Source organism: Enoplosus armatus, chromosome 12 (genome assembly GCF_043641665.1).
Source record: "Enoplosus armatus isolate fEnoArm2 chromosome 12, fEnoArm2.hap1, whole genome shotgun sequence".
Classification (NCBI taxonomy): domain Eukaryota; kingdom Metazoa; phylum Chordata; class Actinopteri; order Centrarchiformes; family Enoplosidae; genus Enoplosus; species Enoplosus armatus.
This window is the reverse complement of record NC_092191.1, coordinates 8180725-8198257: the sequence shown is the minus strand read 5'-3', so window position 1 is coordinate 8198257 and position 17533 is coordinate 8180725. Positions and strand designations below refer to the sequence as shown.

General features: G+C 41.1%; 2 protein-coding genes across 2 annotated transcripts; both read right to left on the bottom strand.

Annotated features, from left to right (window-relative positions):
• Nucleotides 1-805: 805 nt before the first annotated feature.
• p4ha1b (prolyl 4-hydroxylase, alpha polypeptide I b) lies at nt 806-13475 on the bottom strand. The gene is made up of 15 exons (XM_070915729.1): nt 13462-13475; nt 9932-10014; nt 9645-9741; nt 9280-9431; nt 8453-8590; nt 7963-8202; nt 6396-6610; nt 6120-6296; nt 5776-5846; nt 3198-3297; nt 2909-2962; nt 2745-2810; nt 1855-1923; nt 1361-1457; nt 806-1152 (listed from the first exon to the last, which is right to left on the bottom strand). Exons 1-15 carry the CDS (start codon nt 13473-13475, stop codon nt 1082-1084), a joined length of 1644 nt encoding a protein of 547 aa, XP_070771830.1. The 3' UTR covers nt 806-1081.
• Nucleotides 13476-14751: 1276 nt separating this feature from the next.
• On the bottom strand, nt 14752-16709 carry LOC139293839 (serine/threonine/tyrosine-interacting-like protein 1). Its single transcript, XM_070915442.1, has 5 exons — nt 16639-16709; nt 16350-16480; nt 16053-16221; nt 15675-15811; nt 14752-15404 (listed from the first exon to the last, which is right to left on the bottom strand). The coding sequence occupies exons 1-5, from the start codon at nt 16707-16709 to the stop codon at nt 14752-14754; spliced, it is 1161 nt and encodes a 386-aa protein (XP_070771543.1).
• Between the last annotated feature and the right edge of the window lie 824 nt (nt 16710-17533).

Here is a 17533-nt window from a genome sequence, read left to right as displayed (position 1 = left end):
GCTAATTCAATGACAGCTGATGGTCATTTCTGACCTTACACAACACTGGGACAATCGGGATGAACGATTTAAACCTATGAAATAAAACACTAAATTCTATGCAGCATTGGGGTGCATGTAACTGTGTCGGTGTCCAGGTGTAAGTGTGGCTATGCATTTGTACACACCTTATGTTCAAGTACAACAAATCTAACATTATCTCATAGTGTGACCAAAAAACCCCCCACTATGGCTTTAAAGCAGACCAACAAGGTGTGTGATATGTAAGAATGCACTGCATCGATGTAGACTTAGCCATGCATCAGTTCTGATTAGTCACAGGACTTACAGGGAGTAAAGTGTTTTTTCTCCCTAAACACTTTCCTGGACTCTGACTATTTTCTTATGTGCTGTCAGTCCTTTCATTCATTCCACAGAGCACTTGGTTTTTCAGGTTATTGTAAGCAGAGATTGTTACCACATGTAAATAAAGAAAAAGCAAGAAATTCAGTGAACCTACTGTATACTTATTGTAAAGTCATATGCAAAAAAAGGTCCCTCTGAATAATAAGCCAGTTTGAGAAAAAATATTGAACGATTTTGAAGGTGGTGCATGTCCTTTTAAAACCCTTTCATTTTCTCAAAAACCACAGGCCCAAGTGCTCTGTTAATGAAATGAAAGAAATACAAAGAATCAGACAGGCCTCTTAAAAAAACGAACTGTACCTTTAAGGTTCAATGAGGAAGCAGCTCCCTACAGTCACTACTGAAGGAAGAGTTCATACAGAGTGCAAAGAAGGACACATGGGAGTGAAAAGGGCACGAGTGTTTCTCAAAACCATCCAACAACTTTAAGAACATGTTATCTGTCACAGTGATGCTAATGCTGTCCAGGGCCTCGACATTAACCCAAACAATCTCTGGGCTCAGAGCATAACAGCTGGGGGGAAAAAAAGGAGTGTTTGTAGAGAGGGAGTGAGCTATCTGGGCCCCATGTATCCATATGTATCATCTGTTATCTGCAGCAGTTCTTTGGTCCTGTGTGTTTCACAAGGAAGGGGAGAGAGGGGCAGGGAGGTGATGAGGAGGTTTTCTCTTTCCATCATTCAGTTTCATTTAGGCCACAAGGTCGCCGCCACTCCTGGCCTCGTTCATGGATCCATTTGTTTGATACTAAAGACACAAAGAAAAAAACATAATCATAACCTTAATTGAGGCACAACACAAATGCGTTGCCCCTCTCGTCTTATAAACTCAACACCAGGTCTGACTCTTGGTTATGACACTGGGTTAGTTTGCTCTCTCTTTGGCAAAAACTATGGTCTCATCAGAGATATTTACTCAGGTCTTTATAGATGGTTTTATACAGAGAGGAGCTCACCCCACTTGTTGCCAACCAACACCGGACAAGCTGCATGCCGGGTGCTGTAGTCTCCCTCCCCGCTGGCAAACAGATTGTACCAGAACACTGCAGAGCCCTGGAATACACACAAACAACAGGCAACAGAGGTTAGCACCGTTGCAAACCCTCCAGGAATAGCCAGGAATCTGAGAAAGTCTCCTACATTAATTCCCAAAGAAAGATGCTGACAAGTTTATGGGGACTTGAGAAACTTTCTTTCTATGACAGGATGAACAAATAAGCAATTGCTTATTGTATATGATCCTATTTTACATGGAAATGTTAACCTATTAGAGGACTGTGTTGTGTGTGTGAGAGAGGGATATATGAGTGTACTGAATGTGCCGACTAATTGGTGCTGTTCCTCACTGAGTGGCAAAAACAACAGCATTTTGCACAATTTAATTGCACAAACCACAGCCACAGAGTCAGTGACAATGTATTGTAATAGATGGTGGAACATAAGCAGTTACCTTTTGGGGCCAAATTGCTGCACCAACATCTGGGAATACCGTGGCTCCACCAGCTGCTACATCACTCATCTACAACAGAGACAGAGAGACAAAGAGAGTTCAGTCTTTATCTGTCGTATCAAATAATCCTGTAGTCCTTACTATCTGTGGAAGCTCAGGGGCAACATGACTACAATAGTTACTATAAATCGATTCCATTTTGCAAAACACACATTTAATGCTTCCTGCACAGTTATGATTCGGTTAATAATTTGACTGGTTCACATAAACTTTGAAATTGTATTTTGTGGCACTGTTCGTCACTGGTTGTATTTTTTATCCCATCTTTCCTCGTTACAGCAGATATAACATCATCCTTATTGCATCGGCATAACAAGTCCACAAGTCCTGCTTTAACTCAGATGTGAATGACTGTTAACTGTACAAAACTGATACAGTCCAGGCAGTTAGTATAGTTAAAGTCAATGAAACTTTTTGTTTGGTAAAAATTTGTGAAATTGTCCTGCACTTTGGACCTATGGACACTAATCTTTCACATGATTTTCCATAAGAAGTTTTTAAGTGGATACAAATCACTTATATCACACTTATATTTCACACGTCATATCTTCTGTTGCTACTTGTTTACATGGCTGCTGCACCATTACTTCATTATGTCATTTTATACACACATAGTTCATCATGAGATATTCGGTATCTTTAGAAATATTGAGATCTTGACTAGAATTAAAAATAACATTGTGTGTTTGAACAATAATTGTCCACACAACATGCATTTGTGAAGACGGACCCACCAGCATTTCTGACACTGTTGAAGATTGTTTGACGACAGTGTAAGTTGAATTTAAAGATAACAACATTGGTCTTTAGGTGTGAAAGAGTTTACTCACATAGAAGAGCCATGTTGCTATGCGGTTCCCAGTGCCCAGCTCTTTAAAGGCATCTGGCTCATCTTTCTGTGGAGGGAGAATCAACATCAGGTTTAATGTGCTACCATATTAACACTACTGCACATTTATAGAAATGAACTTGTGTGAATCACAAAGGGTCCTACCCTTCCGAAGTCAAAGTGAGGTTCGTATTGACCTCCAACACCATAATTTGCAACCTACAGAGATCAATAAAATATGATGTAAGTCTCACAACTGTACAAATCAGGTTTCCAACAGACAAACACACACACTAACAGAGGCTTCCTGAGGGGCAGGGGGATTGTTAGAATTTATTTTTACATGTATATAAAAATATGTTGATTCAGTAAGGTTTTTGCCCCATAAAAAATATAATCAAAATAAAAAAAACTGTGTTGAATGTCCACAACCTTCAGCTAATGAACTCTTTACCTGCAGCTCTTCTGCAGTGTCCATTTCCAGCCCTGTGAGATCTTCAATTCTCTGGTTGATCTTTTCAATCATTGGATCCTCATAGCCAGTGAGCCAAGCACTGGAATACAGGGGGGAAAGCAGAACAATTGAGAAAGAAGAGGAACATGCAACATACAGCATGTCAGTGCGGCACATATTTGTCCACTAGATGGTAGTAAAGAGTTCTTCTGAAATAGGCGACATGTCATGCTGAAATCTTTGCATTGCAATCAGAGGATAGAAAAGGGAAGTGGAGGTATGAAGAAAATGAAAAATGTGAAACCAGCCCAAGATTCAGAACCTCCAAGCAGCTCAGGGTACAGGGTTGTTCTGATTTCAAACTATGTGCGCACTTGAATGTGGAGTCTGGTTGAGGACTACGACAAAATATTTTCATGGATTTAACTTTGCTGACACCACCTGCTTTTCATACTCACTCTCACTGATAAAATCAGCTCTTCACCAAGCATGTAAATGAACTCTTTCTCTTGGACTATTAAAACACAACACAACTGTAGTTCTGCAGACCACATCATAAAATTCAAACAGGCATTTCTTTTTATGTCTCATGCATTAAAAGGCCACAGTATCTACATAAAAAACAGTCAAACCACACATAATATTATGATAGAATTTAAGACACCATTTATATTAAGTTACCAACACATGTGACGTGAGAGACAAAGACAGAATCAATTGCTCTCAATACACTAAAATTTAGTGGATATTTTAGGACATTCTGAGAATTTCTGCAGAACTACTTTGAGAAGTGTGTATGTGAGACAGATGAGTCATCCTTACTTACTGTTTTTTCTCAAAGTCATATTTTTGAAGGGATGCTGGACCAAATGTGAGCCAACTATTTTTTTTTCCTGATGATTCCTGTTGCAGCCAGTTCAGAGAGAGGCCAAACTCGTCTGAGTACATCCGCCTGTCTGTTCCCACTCTCACGAAATGTTCATGGAATTTGGAAATACATGCTGGCTAACACGTACACATACAAAAACATCAAAGGGACACCACACCCTTGCACCCACAAGTGCACGCGCCCAAACATTAATTACCAAGATCAGTAAAACCAAAGAAACTTGGGTTTTTGGTGGCCTGCTAAGCCTGCTATTTTTAGGGTGGGAGTCTACCTTTCAATAGTCTGTTTTTAATGTTTAATGTGCATTCAGGCCTTGGAAGTTTCTTAATCTCTCTTGCTGATATGGAAGTTGTAGAAGCATAGTAGAACCGCAGCAGCTGTAATGAGCTCATACAAGAATGTGGTACAGATACATTCTCAGAAAGCGCAATAGCAAATAGAGATTCAGTGCTCTGGATCTCAAGTAACCTGGGAAAGACGGGGGGGGGGGGCAGATTGCCCTAAATTACTGGGTAAACTGAAAGGACAAAGAATATTTCAGCTACACCAAAAAACAACAACAGAGGATTGTTTAGCTTGGTTTAAACTTTTAGCTCAATTTGGTGTTCGGGCAGAAATCTGTTCATGTTTTCACTTTAACCACATTAAAACTTTCTCTAGTGTAGCTAGTGTAGTGTTTCCTGGTGTAGCTAAACGTTTTCTTTTTTTCCATGGTGTTTACTGGGTGCAGTATAAACACTGAATAAGTGTTTCAGCTAGGGCACAGAGATAAAGATGAAGAGATGTACGGAGGAGGAGGAGGAGGAGAAGGCATTGTGGTCCCCCTTGTAACCTGTGACCCCTTACCTCTTGGAGACTCTGTATTGGGCCGTGGTAAGTTTCCCAGTTTGAGGGTCATGCACCGTGGCTCGCCTTAGCTACAGTAGTTTCCGCGGTAGAAGGACACGGAGGTCAAGGAAAAAAGAAAAAAGGGAAGGAAAAAAGGACGATGGAATGTGATACACACAAGAGGACAAGTGGAAAGTAAGAAAGAGGAAAGAGGGAGAGAAAATAAAGGCAGATCTGGTCACCAGTTATTCTTAAGAGGGGCCAAGAGAGTATTTCACGAGGCAATGCTAGAAACCAAATTTCCATTTTAAAATGAGAAAATTTACCAGTACGGAATTAATGAGTGCCTCTGATATACCTCCTAGCTCACAAAAAGCAACTATGTTAATATCAACTAGTAGAAAAAGTAACACATTTTCCCGCTCCTGTATCTTCATGTGTTGCTTTTCTGTAGCAGTCTCCTGAGCAGAAACATATCCACTACAGATCCTCAAAAAACAACAGCGAAATCCAAACTAGATTTTTATTCATTCGCTTTCTCTTCTTTTTCTTTTATTTCTGTGTCATTGGTGAAAACACCATGATAATATCTGTATGAAACGTGCTTTATAAACCAAAAACAGTCTACAAATATTCATATTTCCAGTATAAAGCTTTGATCATTCTTATTTGGATCCTGTGCTTCAGCTCAGGAGCCTTTAAGCTTTGGAAGGGCAGAGAAATGGAGTTATACAGACGGACGGGTATACAGAGGAGAGATGGGATGCGTAATTGAGGGAAAAAGGAGGAGTAAATGTCCCTTTCTCCCTCTCAGCTCTCTCCTATATCCTCTGTTCTTGGCAGCTCCTGGTTATGCCTTACCTTTTGCTGATCCGGTATGGAGCTGTCTCTAGCACTCCAGTGATGGGGTTGGAGATGGTGGCCCTGCGTAGCTGTGAAGCCAGGGACATGATTTATCCACACGCACACACACACACACACACATACACAAAGATGTGTGTGCCTGTGTGCTTGCCTAACTAGCAGAATCCCATCAGCCTCACAGCTTTGACGTCCCACACCTCAGCTCACTAAGCCACATAACAGAAACTGAAAAAGCCCAACGAATGTTCCTACTAGATCACAGTAAACTGTAAAAAGTGACCAACATAGCTTTATACATGCACCATATGTCATCATGGGAGCACTGAAACTACTGAGCTTACTCGTGGCTTTGCCAGTTGCTTGACCCTCTCAATTTCTTGGTGGGAGATGATGTCAAGGTAGCGGACAATGTAGGGGCTGTCCCACTCATCTTGTTGTTTGACGGGTGCCAGCACATATCTGGGGTTGTGATTGTTGTCGTAGTAGCGACAGAACAGACGGCTCTGCCTGCGGGGGGTCTGATTGAGAGAAAAGGAAAGCAGGGAACAAGAGGAGTTCAAACTGAGGTGTATTTTGTATGAAAATTGTGTTTCTGCGCATCTCTTTGTCTCCCTCACCATTCTGTTGCCCTCCCCACGACAAAGCATCTCATACTTCTTCCTCTCTGGGATCAGCTGAAAGACCTTCTTTTTGGGCTTCTTCTTCTTTTCAGTTGTTTCTCTTTTCCCTCCCTCCTTCTGCTTTTGAGTTCCATCCTCTGCAGCCTTTTTCTGCTTCTCCAACTGGAACTCAAAGTACTTCAGGTTGCCCTTGGCGCGCTGGTGCTCTGGGTCTGAAAATGGGAAAATGAGAGGCCAACAGAAATAACAGTGGTGACTACAAACAGTGATGACTGCAGCAATGTCACCTAAGAATATCACAACCCTGCAATCAAAATAACTGAGCTTCCAACATGACATAATTATATGCTATTCATTCAGTCTGACCTTATCCACTTCTCAGAAACAAGATGTGCAAACAGGACAAATTAATTCAACTCATTTAGAGGAATAACAAGGTCACCACCAACAGAACCTTGTTTCAAATTCATCTTTCAAGACAATGACATGAAATGTATTGCAGGATCCATTATCAAGAGTATTAATCAAGAGCTAATGCAACTAATGGACTTTTTAGAAAATAAATGTAGGTTAGAGAGTGCCAAGTCGAGGCTGATAGGATGGTGTTTGGCACTGTCCAGCCAATATGTCACTGAAAAGGATATCCTTTTCACTTGCATTACACTGATTCTATTACACCAATGTCAAACTTGTCAAACTTGACAAAATCTTATTTCAGGATTAACCTCACCTGCGAACCGAATCCACAACTTTCAGAAAAAGATAATGCTGTGTAATCTCATCACCCCTTGTCCAGATTACAAATGTTGTAATCTTATCTAATAATATGCAGATTTATGCAACGCAATTATTCACTGTCAAATGAAGAAAACACCAAAACCAAGTCCTCTGATTACCATTAAATCACTACAATAAATAAATAAAAGTAGACAAACAGCAGAAAAGTCTCTACAAACATCAATAATAGGTCATTTTCTAAGATGAAGGTCCATCCACATCTCTGAATGGCCCTGCGTAGAAGACTGTTTTGTTTAATGCCAAATCTACAAACTTCAGACTAATATCTGGCTGTAGGTGGTAAAAACAGCATGTTGTTTCTAGACAAAACCTCACAGACTTGTAATGGCATGGATGTTTTGGCCTAACCATGGTAATGGTCTAGACAGTCTAGACAGTTTATATCCGTGTGGCTTGGACAGTTTGGCCTCTGGTTCCCTTCCGTTTAGTACGTCACTCAGTTCAAACCAAAGTGAATGTCCCATTTGCAGTTCCTTGCTGCTTCATTTATCCAACATTATCCACTTTCTAACCATTTAGATAATCGATCCTGATTCTAATTGATCCCTTTTCTTTCTTAGTAATGTCTCTCTTTGTTTGGTAAAATTAAGGCTATTTTTACAGTCTTATTTAATTAAACCAAATAAAATCTGGTATCTGCATGTCTGGACAAAAACTGATAAGAAAAGTATACTGATAATTTATCTTTTTACATGACAACATCATTTCACATGCCTGACAGTATACTTTTAAATATTTAAGTACTTCATAGTGTGGAGGGACTCACCCAGTTCAAGCAGCTTCTTGGTGTACTCCAGGGCTCGCTCTATCTCCCCCTGCTGGTAGATGGAGTAGCTGAGGTAGTCGAGCACTGTCACCTTATCTAAAGTGGACTCCTCTCCCTGATCAAGCTGTTTCAGAGCCTGTGCCATCCACAGTTCTGTGTGGTAGTAATCGACATCAGTGTAGGCGATTTTCCCCAGCTCATAGCAGTCCTCCACTGTCATTAGGCTCTTGTGTTTCACTCCTAGTATGCAGAGAATACAGGAGGGGGTATTGGCATCGAGGAAAACTGAACCATATCCTTTATAATGCAAGTAACACAGAAACCAAGGAAAACTTCTATCCCCACATGGTCCGCTTTATACTGTAACTTTCATGACATTTAGTCTGTTTCTGTCTGTTAATTTGAATGCTTCCTGAAAGAAATAGGTCTTTGGAGATCCAAACTTTGTGCCAGGTAGATGTGTTATGATGTACTGATTTAAGGCCTTTACCAGGTAGGTCTCCTGTAGAGATGGTGTTGGCATCCAGTCTGTAAGTGTCTTGTAACCGGAGGAGAGCTTTAGCAGCCCCAGTCTGGTCTTCATCTGTGGGGAAGTGCTGTCTCTGGATGGTCAGGTTGGAAATAAATCCTGAGAGAGATGGACAGAAAAGGATATAGTAGGATGATTCTGTATATGTATAACAACCACACAAGTGAACAATAAATACTCTCTCCTAATGGTCAGTGAGACAGCTTGGAGTGACTTTGATCTTGAGTGAGGAGAATAATACTTATATTAAGCCAGACATGTGGCGAAAATTAATGAGTAATGTTCTCTTCTACCTCAATAACTCATATTAAGGTGACTGAGCGAGGTACTTTATTGCTACTAAAATATATCAAGTATGAATGAGCGGCACAGTATTGCTGTAAACAGACAAACATATAGAGCTTTTACTAGATTAACATGTGCCTTTTAGAAGTTACTTTTATATTGGCAAGCAAATAAAAAACATCCCTGCACTCTGGATACACTCTGCTGCACTAATTAGGCAGTTCCAAGATCAGTCAATCCCAGGACATTTATAGAAAGCCCTTGACCAGACCGACATTGGGTAGAATTGGAAAACACTCTTTCGTGTTTGTTATTATCTTCTTGGGCGTCACAATCATGAAGATGACAAAAGATAAGCTCACTGCAGAAATATATATTAACCATACTCTCTACTTTCCTGTGATTAACTATTGACGCTTAATGTAGCATCTGGCAAACAAAACCCACTAACATAGTGAATTAGTGTCGAGTTATTATCTGAACCATGTCTGCTTTATCCGTACCATCAGTGGTGTCACTGAGTACAAGGCTCTCCAGGTCCCCCCACTCTGTGTTCAGCCTCTTCATCAGTTTGAAGGCATTGACAGGGTGCCCCAGGAAGCCCTCGGGGTCCTGTGTTGCTGTGGCTGACAACGAATCCAACTTATCAGCCCACCTATCATACAGATGGCAATACAGAGTTAGGTACATTGCTTACACTTAAAGCCACAAGCAATAATAATACATATTGAGAACTGTGTGTAGTACAGGTGGCTGCATAAGTGTCAGTTTTTGAGTGCATGTTTATGTGTATGATATTGTATGCTTGTGTACATGTATCCATATCTGTGTATCAGTCATGTGTGTGACTTTGTATCCACCAACTCACCGTTTAACCTGCTCAAGCTTGTTCTCCTCTGCTCTGATGTAGTCCTTTAGAGAGGTGACAAGGTCTTTTTCTGTGTATAACAGATCTGTCATCTGGCCTGAGGAATACAAATCAGAAATACTTCACAGTCAATACTGCAATGATAAATTACACAGGGTACCACTCATCAGACCATTACAGGCTCATACAATGATATATTGTGGCTTTCATATGTGTGGTAAAACATCAGTCAGCAGAGGGACCAATTATTTACAACATAAGTACTATATGTTGCTTGATGGTTTTACCTATGGAGGTGAAGAAGTCATTATGGGCTGAGAGCGACTGCAGGCAGCTTAGCAACAATAAACACCAACATGGCAGCTCTATCCTGAAGAAAGAGAGAGAGAGAGAATTACATATATTATTCAATCCATTAACTTGAAAACTGAATCACGCATATTTAAAAAAAAATGTCTACAACTTAATGCTACCAAAAGTGAGCTGCTATTTTTCCCTGGAGAACCCTGCCCTCCAAAAGACCTCTCAATCCTTCCTGACAAACCATGGTGACTCCTGTCCAGGCTCTGTGCGACCATATAGAACTGACCGTCATGTCAGACATATATTACAGCCACAACTTAATATTGCAGGCTGTCACACTCTAACATCCCTAAAATCAGACAGATGCTAGTAGCTCCTTTTTCAAGTACAAGTCACCCTCTGTCTGAGTTTCTTTAGCTCACTCCCAGTGAACCACATCAAACATTCCAGACCTTAAAACTCATCCAAAAAACTCCCCAAACCTCCCTGTTTTATATTATTGCCTTCCTTTACTCCCTCCAGTGCTGCTCTGAATTCAAAACCTGGTTGTTAGCACCATTTAAGACTGGATAATCCACAGACTTACTCTGGACAGTTTAACTTAGAAAATAGTTCCCAATGAAAACAGTTGGCAGCAAGGTCTGTGGATTGTCTGGAGTAACTGGGGCATTATTTCTGGAGAGGTGTGTTGCTGTTGAGTAAGCAGAAGTCTCAGCAGTAGCTATCTCAAATATTACAAGGGGTAAATGGCAAAATCTGTATTTGTGATTTGGATGAACTGACCGTTTAGGAAACAGAGACAGAAATGACAATATATATTATCTCAGATCTAAGGTAGACCAAAAAGAGTAATAACCTTGGAGAATCTCCTCAATCCTTTGAGAAGTGTAGCCTCCCAACCACCACACAAAGCCAAATATAAGTCTGTGGTTGCTGTCACTGTGTCCGGTTTGGTTTTGGAGTTGGCACAGTCATAACTACTACAGGGCTTCTAGCCTGTGAGGAGTGGCACTGTGATCTTTCTACCCAGACGGACGGATTACAGTAAATTAATGATAAAGACATTTTTCACTGTTTTCTGATGTTTTATAAACCAAGCAATTAATCTATTAAATATCGAGAAAATAATTGGCAGATTCATTAATAATGAATATGATTGGTAGTTGCAATCCTACCTTGGTTATGTTGTTTCTAGATCTATAGCTCAATCTCTGACTTTGGTAGAGAGAGAAAAAAGTACTCCAGGACATTAACAGAGGTTTAGCATATACACCCAAACACTACTGGCAAAGTAAAGGTCATGCGTGAAAAGTGCATCTATGCAGACTTGTAATGCCTTTCACTGGAAGCTGACAACAGGCTCAGACAGGTTCTGACTTTGCCACAAGGACAATCTTTCAGTGAAAATAAAAGAATTACTTCATATGACATTTCAATTTAGGTCAGCAGCAGGCAGCAGAGAGGAAGGAAAATAAATCTGTCACTTTGTATTCGAGTTCAGTAAAATTTAATTGCATTAAATTCAAATCTAAGTGTATTTAAGTAAAAACTGCAAGGCAAGGTGCAAGTTACCATTATCCATAACTGTTAATACTATATTTCCAGAATCTGTGGTGCCACTCTGTCCAAGATACCATAAATATGCCTCTTCAACTTAGATTTCCAGGATAAAAACTCAGCAGAATGTAATTATTGAAATGACAGGGTGACAGCTACTGTGCCTCTCTTGTTATAATGTTGTAGAAGTGTAATGTCAAGATTAAAGCTGTCGGTATAACAGTTTAGATCCATGTGTCATGCCACACATGAGAGTGAGTGGAAGTGAGAGTGTTTGTGTGCATAGTACATACGTGTACGTGACATGTGAGGGCTCCGAAACATTCCTGATGGCCCATTTAACATTTACACAGCCTGAAACTTGTGAAGTCGTTTGTTTGAACAGGTTATAGAAAACTATTTTGCATAAAATTTGCCTGAAAGTTGTTATTTTCTCTGAAAGAACAAAACTATGTGTAAATTGGGCAGCAATTCTGTTCAGACATGTTCATTAGGAGACTGGAAGATAAATCACAGTGCTCCCATTAGCAACGAAGGATCCACCCTCAGAAACTCCTACACTGATAGATGATTAGCTGTGATGCTTATTACATTCCAGGAGTTTTACTGTTTTCCGGTCACTTCTACTGTTTCCCACTTTGTCTAGATTGACTTTCAAAAAAACCCTGAACAACTTATTTTCAGTTGTGGGAACTGTTGTCATGTCATAAACATTTATCCACAGTATCTGCAGAGAAAATTTAGGATCCAGTGGGTAAAAATAAAAAAAGAAAAGAACGATTAATAAAATATAATTTAAATAAAATTATTAATGTATGATTTATCATTATGGTATAGTAACATGATCATATTGTATGCTATTTCTATACAATATGATGCTATTATATCACAAAAAAAGTGTTAATCCCAACAGGGCTAACAAACTGAGTACCACTCACACATTAAAGTTTAAAATGTGAGTATTATCGAGAAATATTAATTATTCAATTCCTTTTGTCAGCCTCTCTGCAGTCACTATGTAAGACTACTTTTCTCAGTCTGTATTGTATTCTCGTAGCTTCTTCGCCTTCAGCATTTCTCAACTATCTTCGAAGTTTTACTGGGAGTGAAGCTAGAGTCAGATATCACAGGATGTGGATGGAAGAGGACTGCCACGTCTTCGCCCCTCCCCGCCGGGGAAACTCATGTGAGGACTGCACTCTGTCCAATGGAGTCTGACTCATTTTACCTGCAATAACCCCTCAATAACCCCTGCAAACTGACTGACAACAGGGCAGCTTTTCATCTCTGGAAAGCAGCTGGGGCTGTTTGTTTACTCCCAAACTAGTTTAGATATTTAGCTAACCAACAAGAGCATAACGTGACAATAAAGTGTCCAGTGAATATTAGCTTTTCTCCTCAAATACCGTGGGCTCACTGCAGCGTGTCATAAGTCATAATGTGACTATTAAAGTAAAGAATATCCTAACAGATAAAGTCCGTGTATTTATTGTGCTGTTATTGACTGTATACAATATAGAGCAGAGTGGAGACAGCAGCATCCCACGCTGCATTGCACTGGAATGCCATTACATTAATGCTAGTTTCATAGGAAAAACTCAGGCTTGGTTTTCTTTTCTCGCAATTTTCGACTTGGGCTAACTGAACTTTGCTAATTATACTCCTTATCAGTCGTTTCCGTCTTATCATATTCTTTGCTGCAGCCGAGAACTATCACATATATCAAAGTTTCACCAGGGTTAGCTTGTTTACGGCTAGCTTAGCGAGCTAACGTGAACTTAAAGCTAATGGAATGTTGGACAAAATAGAAGTTCGCAGTTTTTAACGGTCGCCACTGAAAAAAGAAAATACGGTGAAAAAGACTCTCCGTAAGTGTAGGATAACACGAGAACTACCTGAAAAGTTTTTGGATGAAGTAGCTTTAGCCCTTTTATCTGATTCATGAGTTAATATTTACCTTAATGAGAGCATCCTGTCGCCGAAATGTTTCCCCGGTCGTTGAGTCCTCTGAAGTCTCAACTCAACCGGACTCGGTGCAGTTCACGGTATCAAGCTATCTGCGATGTTTCGGCGCACTGTTGGCCATCTGGTGGTTAGGGCTGGATCTCTGAAAGTCTGAATCTGAATGCTACGTGCAGATTCTCACATGCATACAGCCTCCTGCTACTAGATACTTTAGGGGCTGTCGTTTGTAAATTGCTGGGGGAGGTGTCTAGTTGTCTTGACCCGTGGTGAGACAGACACGGATGAGTATTTTGGGGTTTTAATGTAAAAATTGTGCGCGTACCAGCTAACGTCACCACTATGCCACGTGTTGAAATTGTGCTGCAAAACTCATCACTTTCTTTTTCTCTGGTTCATGCTGCAATGTCCCCCTATGAAACATGTTCTTACTATATATTTTCATTGACATAAAGCTTTGACAAGACGTGTCCCCTAGGTTCAATAGCTCCATTCAAAAGGAAAACGCAAAACTGTGTCATTTTGCCGTGTTTCACTTGGCCAAAGAACCATTTCACCATTTTCACCTGCAGCCTCCTCTTCCTATTTCTCCCACATTCCAGAAAATTCCTCCCCTCCCAACCAAAAAGTGTGACTGGAGGGAGGGAATTCCTGCTGTATGCTACTGAGTTCAACGGGGTGGAGCTAAGTGCGTGTGTGTGTGTGTGTGTGAAAGAGAGAGAGAGAGTAGCAAACTGCAAATATGCCAGATGCAACACATCTCGACTAGCTAAATCTCTATGGCATGCCCTATGTAAACGCTACAGACTGTATATATCTCTGATAAACACTGGCTATTTGCAAGCCTCCATTCAGTTTTTAAATACATTTCCACATAAATACTGTTGAACAGACTGCATGACTCCGAGTATCCTCATGCAATACAATTGAAGAAAAGAAGCCTTTCTAATGTAAAACGTTATAAATACACTTTATTAATGTATATGCTCTATCAACTATCTCCAAGCAAAATGTAAACACTGGGAATATATTATACTGAGTCATGCAGAGGTCATAAAATGATCTTAACATCTGTATGATTACTGTTGTTATTGAGGCATAGCACAAGAAACACTGTGTGGGCTGAAGGTTAATGTTAAACGTGTGGGGGAAATACTCCTATTCAGTCTTTGAGTCATTCTTGCAGGGCAATATCCACCTCTGTTTGTTCAGTCTCAGCTTATTTGACACAATGTGAATTGTGGAAATAAACACACAGCATATCTTCTTCCCATTCTTTCTCCAGTCATCGGCGGATGTCTTCCAGGGAGGTGAGTCTGCTCCCAAACAGCTGCTCCTCATAGGTCAGCAGCTGACGCAGGAAGTTCACGTTGGGTGCCGTGCACGCCCTCCTCTCCTTCAGCCACCGCAGGGCATGAAGCAGTGACCAGCGCCGATGCTCCATGAGGAAGGCCAGCGTTAGTGCTGAGCTGCGACTCCTGCCCAGACTACAGTGGACCAGGACGCGGCCGGCAGGCTCAGCCTTCAGCGCCGTGTTGATGAACCTGGACGCCAGAGGCAGTGCCTCCACCAGGTCCTGCTGGGCATCATCGCTCAGACGCAGCCTCAGGTAGCACAGCGTGTTGGGGAAAGCATCAGGGCAGTTGGCAGTGGCATTGACCACATGTGTGATGTGTAGATTCTTGATGATGCGGTAGTCAGAGCCATGGGAGGCAGAGCCTTGGTAGAGAGCTCCTTCCAGGATCTCGGAGGGGTAGATGGTGAGGGTGTGCCGCTCAGGTTCCAGCAGGACCATACGTGGTGTGCAGAGGAAAGGGTAGAGGGCATGGAAGGCTGAGAATCCCCCCAACAGGATGACAGGGTCCATTCCCAAATCACTGAGCTGGAAGAAACAGCGCTGGAGGTCTGGGTAGTCTGCCCATGCCTTCACACTGCCCACTGAAATAAGCACTTAGAAATAATTACAGTGACAGAACACAAACAGTGAGAAGAAATCAGTCCAATCAGACAGCTAACATTTGCTAATTAGAACAAAGTACAACTGAGGATGATGGGATATAGCTAGCTAGCATAGCTAAACATATGGTTATGCCGGAGTAGAGATAACTCATGTTGTCCAATAGGTTCTTCTGCATGTGCGAATGTCTATTTGTGATAGTACATAAGTTTATTTGTGTGTATCCTCAAGGCTGAATGTGGATTGCTGACCTGGGCTGCATCCTTCTTCTGCATACAGCAGTATTATAGAATACTTCTGCAGCTGTATACAGCTGATTAGACAGCCCAGCTCAGGGTGGATCACCGTTACAGCAGCCCGCGCCGTCACCAAGTGGCTCTCCTTGTACCTACCACACAATACACACAATAGTGCATTTGCTGGGGTCTATTTTCAGAAGCGGCCTTCTTCATCTTAATAAAGGAACATGTTAGCCAGTGTAACAGTATTGCTTCAAAGCTGATAACTTTTGTGCTGTTGTTGGAGTGCATTTCACTGTAAAGCTGCTGCCTTTATTACTATACAGTAAAGTATATACACGGCAGAGCTTCTGCATCTGAGGAGCACCGGTGTATCCGTGCACCACTCACCTCTCTGCACTGCGACAGTCCAGGAGGAGAATATAGTAAGGATCATACAAGGCGGGCTGGCCTTCCTCTGCGTTCAGGAGGTTGTAAACTTGCTGTGGGGTGATATAGCCTCGCTCTACACAAGCCGTTTCTGGAAGAGCAGGAACTAGCACCTCCTCTGGCTCACACACTGCTTGCAGCCAGAAGAAATACAAAGAGTACAGTGTGTCTGCATGTGTGTAGTTGTGTGTGCATACATAAAAAACATTTTTTGTGTGTAAAGGCAGAGAGAGTTAGAAGTAAAAATACACCCATTACCTTTGTTCCCAATAGGTATGATGGAGGAATGGCCACTGTCGGAACTATTGACCTCTCTGTCACAGATGCTGCTCACTGCTTGGGATGTGTTGACAGGCTCTCTGGAGGCCACTCTACAACTGTTATTCACTCTGACACGAACACAGAGACACATACACACAGAGAGGTGCAGTCTCAAGACAGCAATACAGCAATGTTATAGGAGACCAAACACCAAACCAATTTAGGATGATTCACCAATGCACAGTTTTAGATTTTAACAAGCAAAAAAAACAGCAGACATCTTTACCTGGACAGTACTACGCCCATCTCGTTGAAGTCATTTGGCTGATGCGTAAGTTGTTCCCAGAAGCCCTTCATTAGAAGAACATGCTACACACCAAGAAACAAAGACATCATTTTAAAAACTTTGAAAAACAACAGGACATAAAGAGGTAAAAGGATTTGAAAAAACCCACTATGCACTATGTGTTGTGGCTGTGATTCTTACTTAGCACTGCTTCAGCCTTGCCCTTAATTCAGCTGGTGGTCTGGGAAACACAGTAACGGTTAAGTGCTCTAGAGGGCCACATGGTAGCTGGCTGTGACAGGTGATGGAGGAGAGACCTGGATAGCGGTCCTACTTCACTCAAATTAACTCCTGATAGTTGCAGTGTACACGGTAATCTTGTCAGGACGAGGTTTCAAGCTTCTCTTAAAACCATTCAAAGATTAGGGCTTAGTATTTAGATAAGAGAAAGAAAGAAGGAAGGATACATAAAAGTACACATAGCATGGCACTATTTACTATAAGACAAAAATGTCTGTATTACAAAACAACCATATGTCTGACTTCCCATCATCCACAGTCAACTGTCTGTTTATAGATTTTACCTCTTCTTGGATGTAGGTTCTTGACTCCAGCCTGTGAGTCAACAGGCTTTTTATACATATAGTCATAAACAAACTTAATTAAACTCAGTGCAGCTGGTCTGGTTTATTATACTGCTCCAGCTACATGGAGTACACAATGCATACCTCGTGTTGTCGTCGTTTTAAAAAAAAAATCAATTTTCTGGTGATCTTTTTCTGTTTTAGTTATTTCTATTTCAACTTTTGACTGAAATAGAAGTAATTTTAGTTTCTACTTTATTTTATGAAGTGTCAGATGTGCCACACTGCAGCCCACATTTCCCCATAAAGAC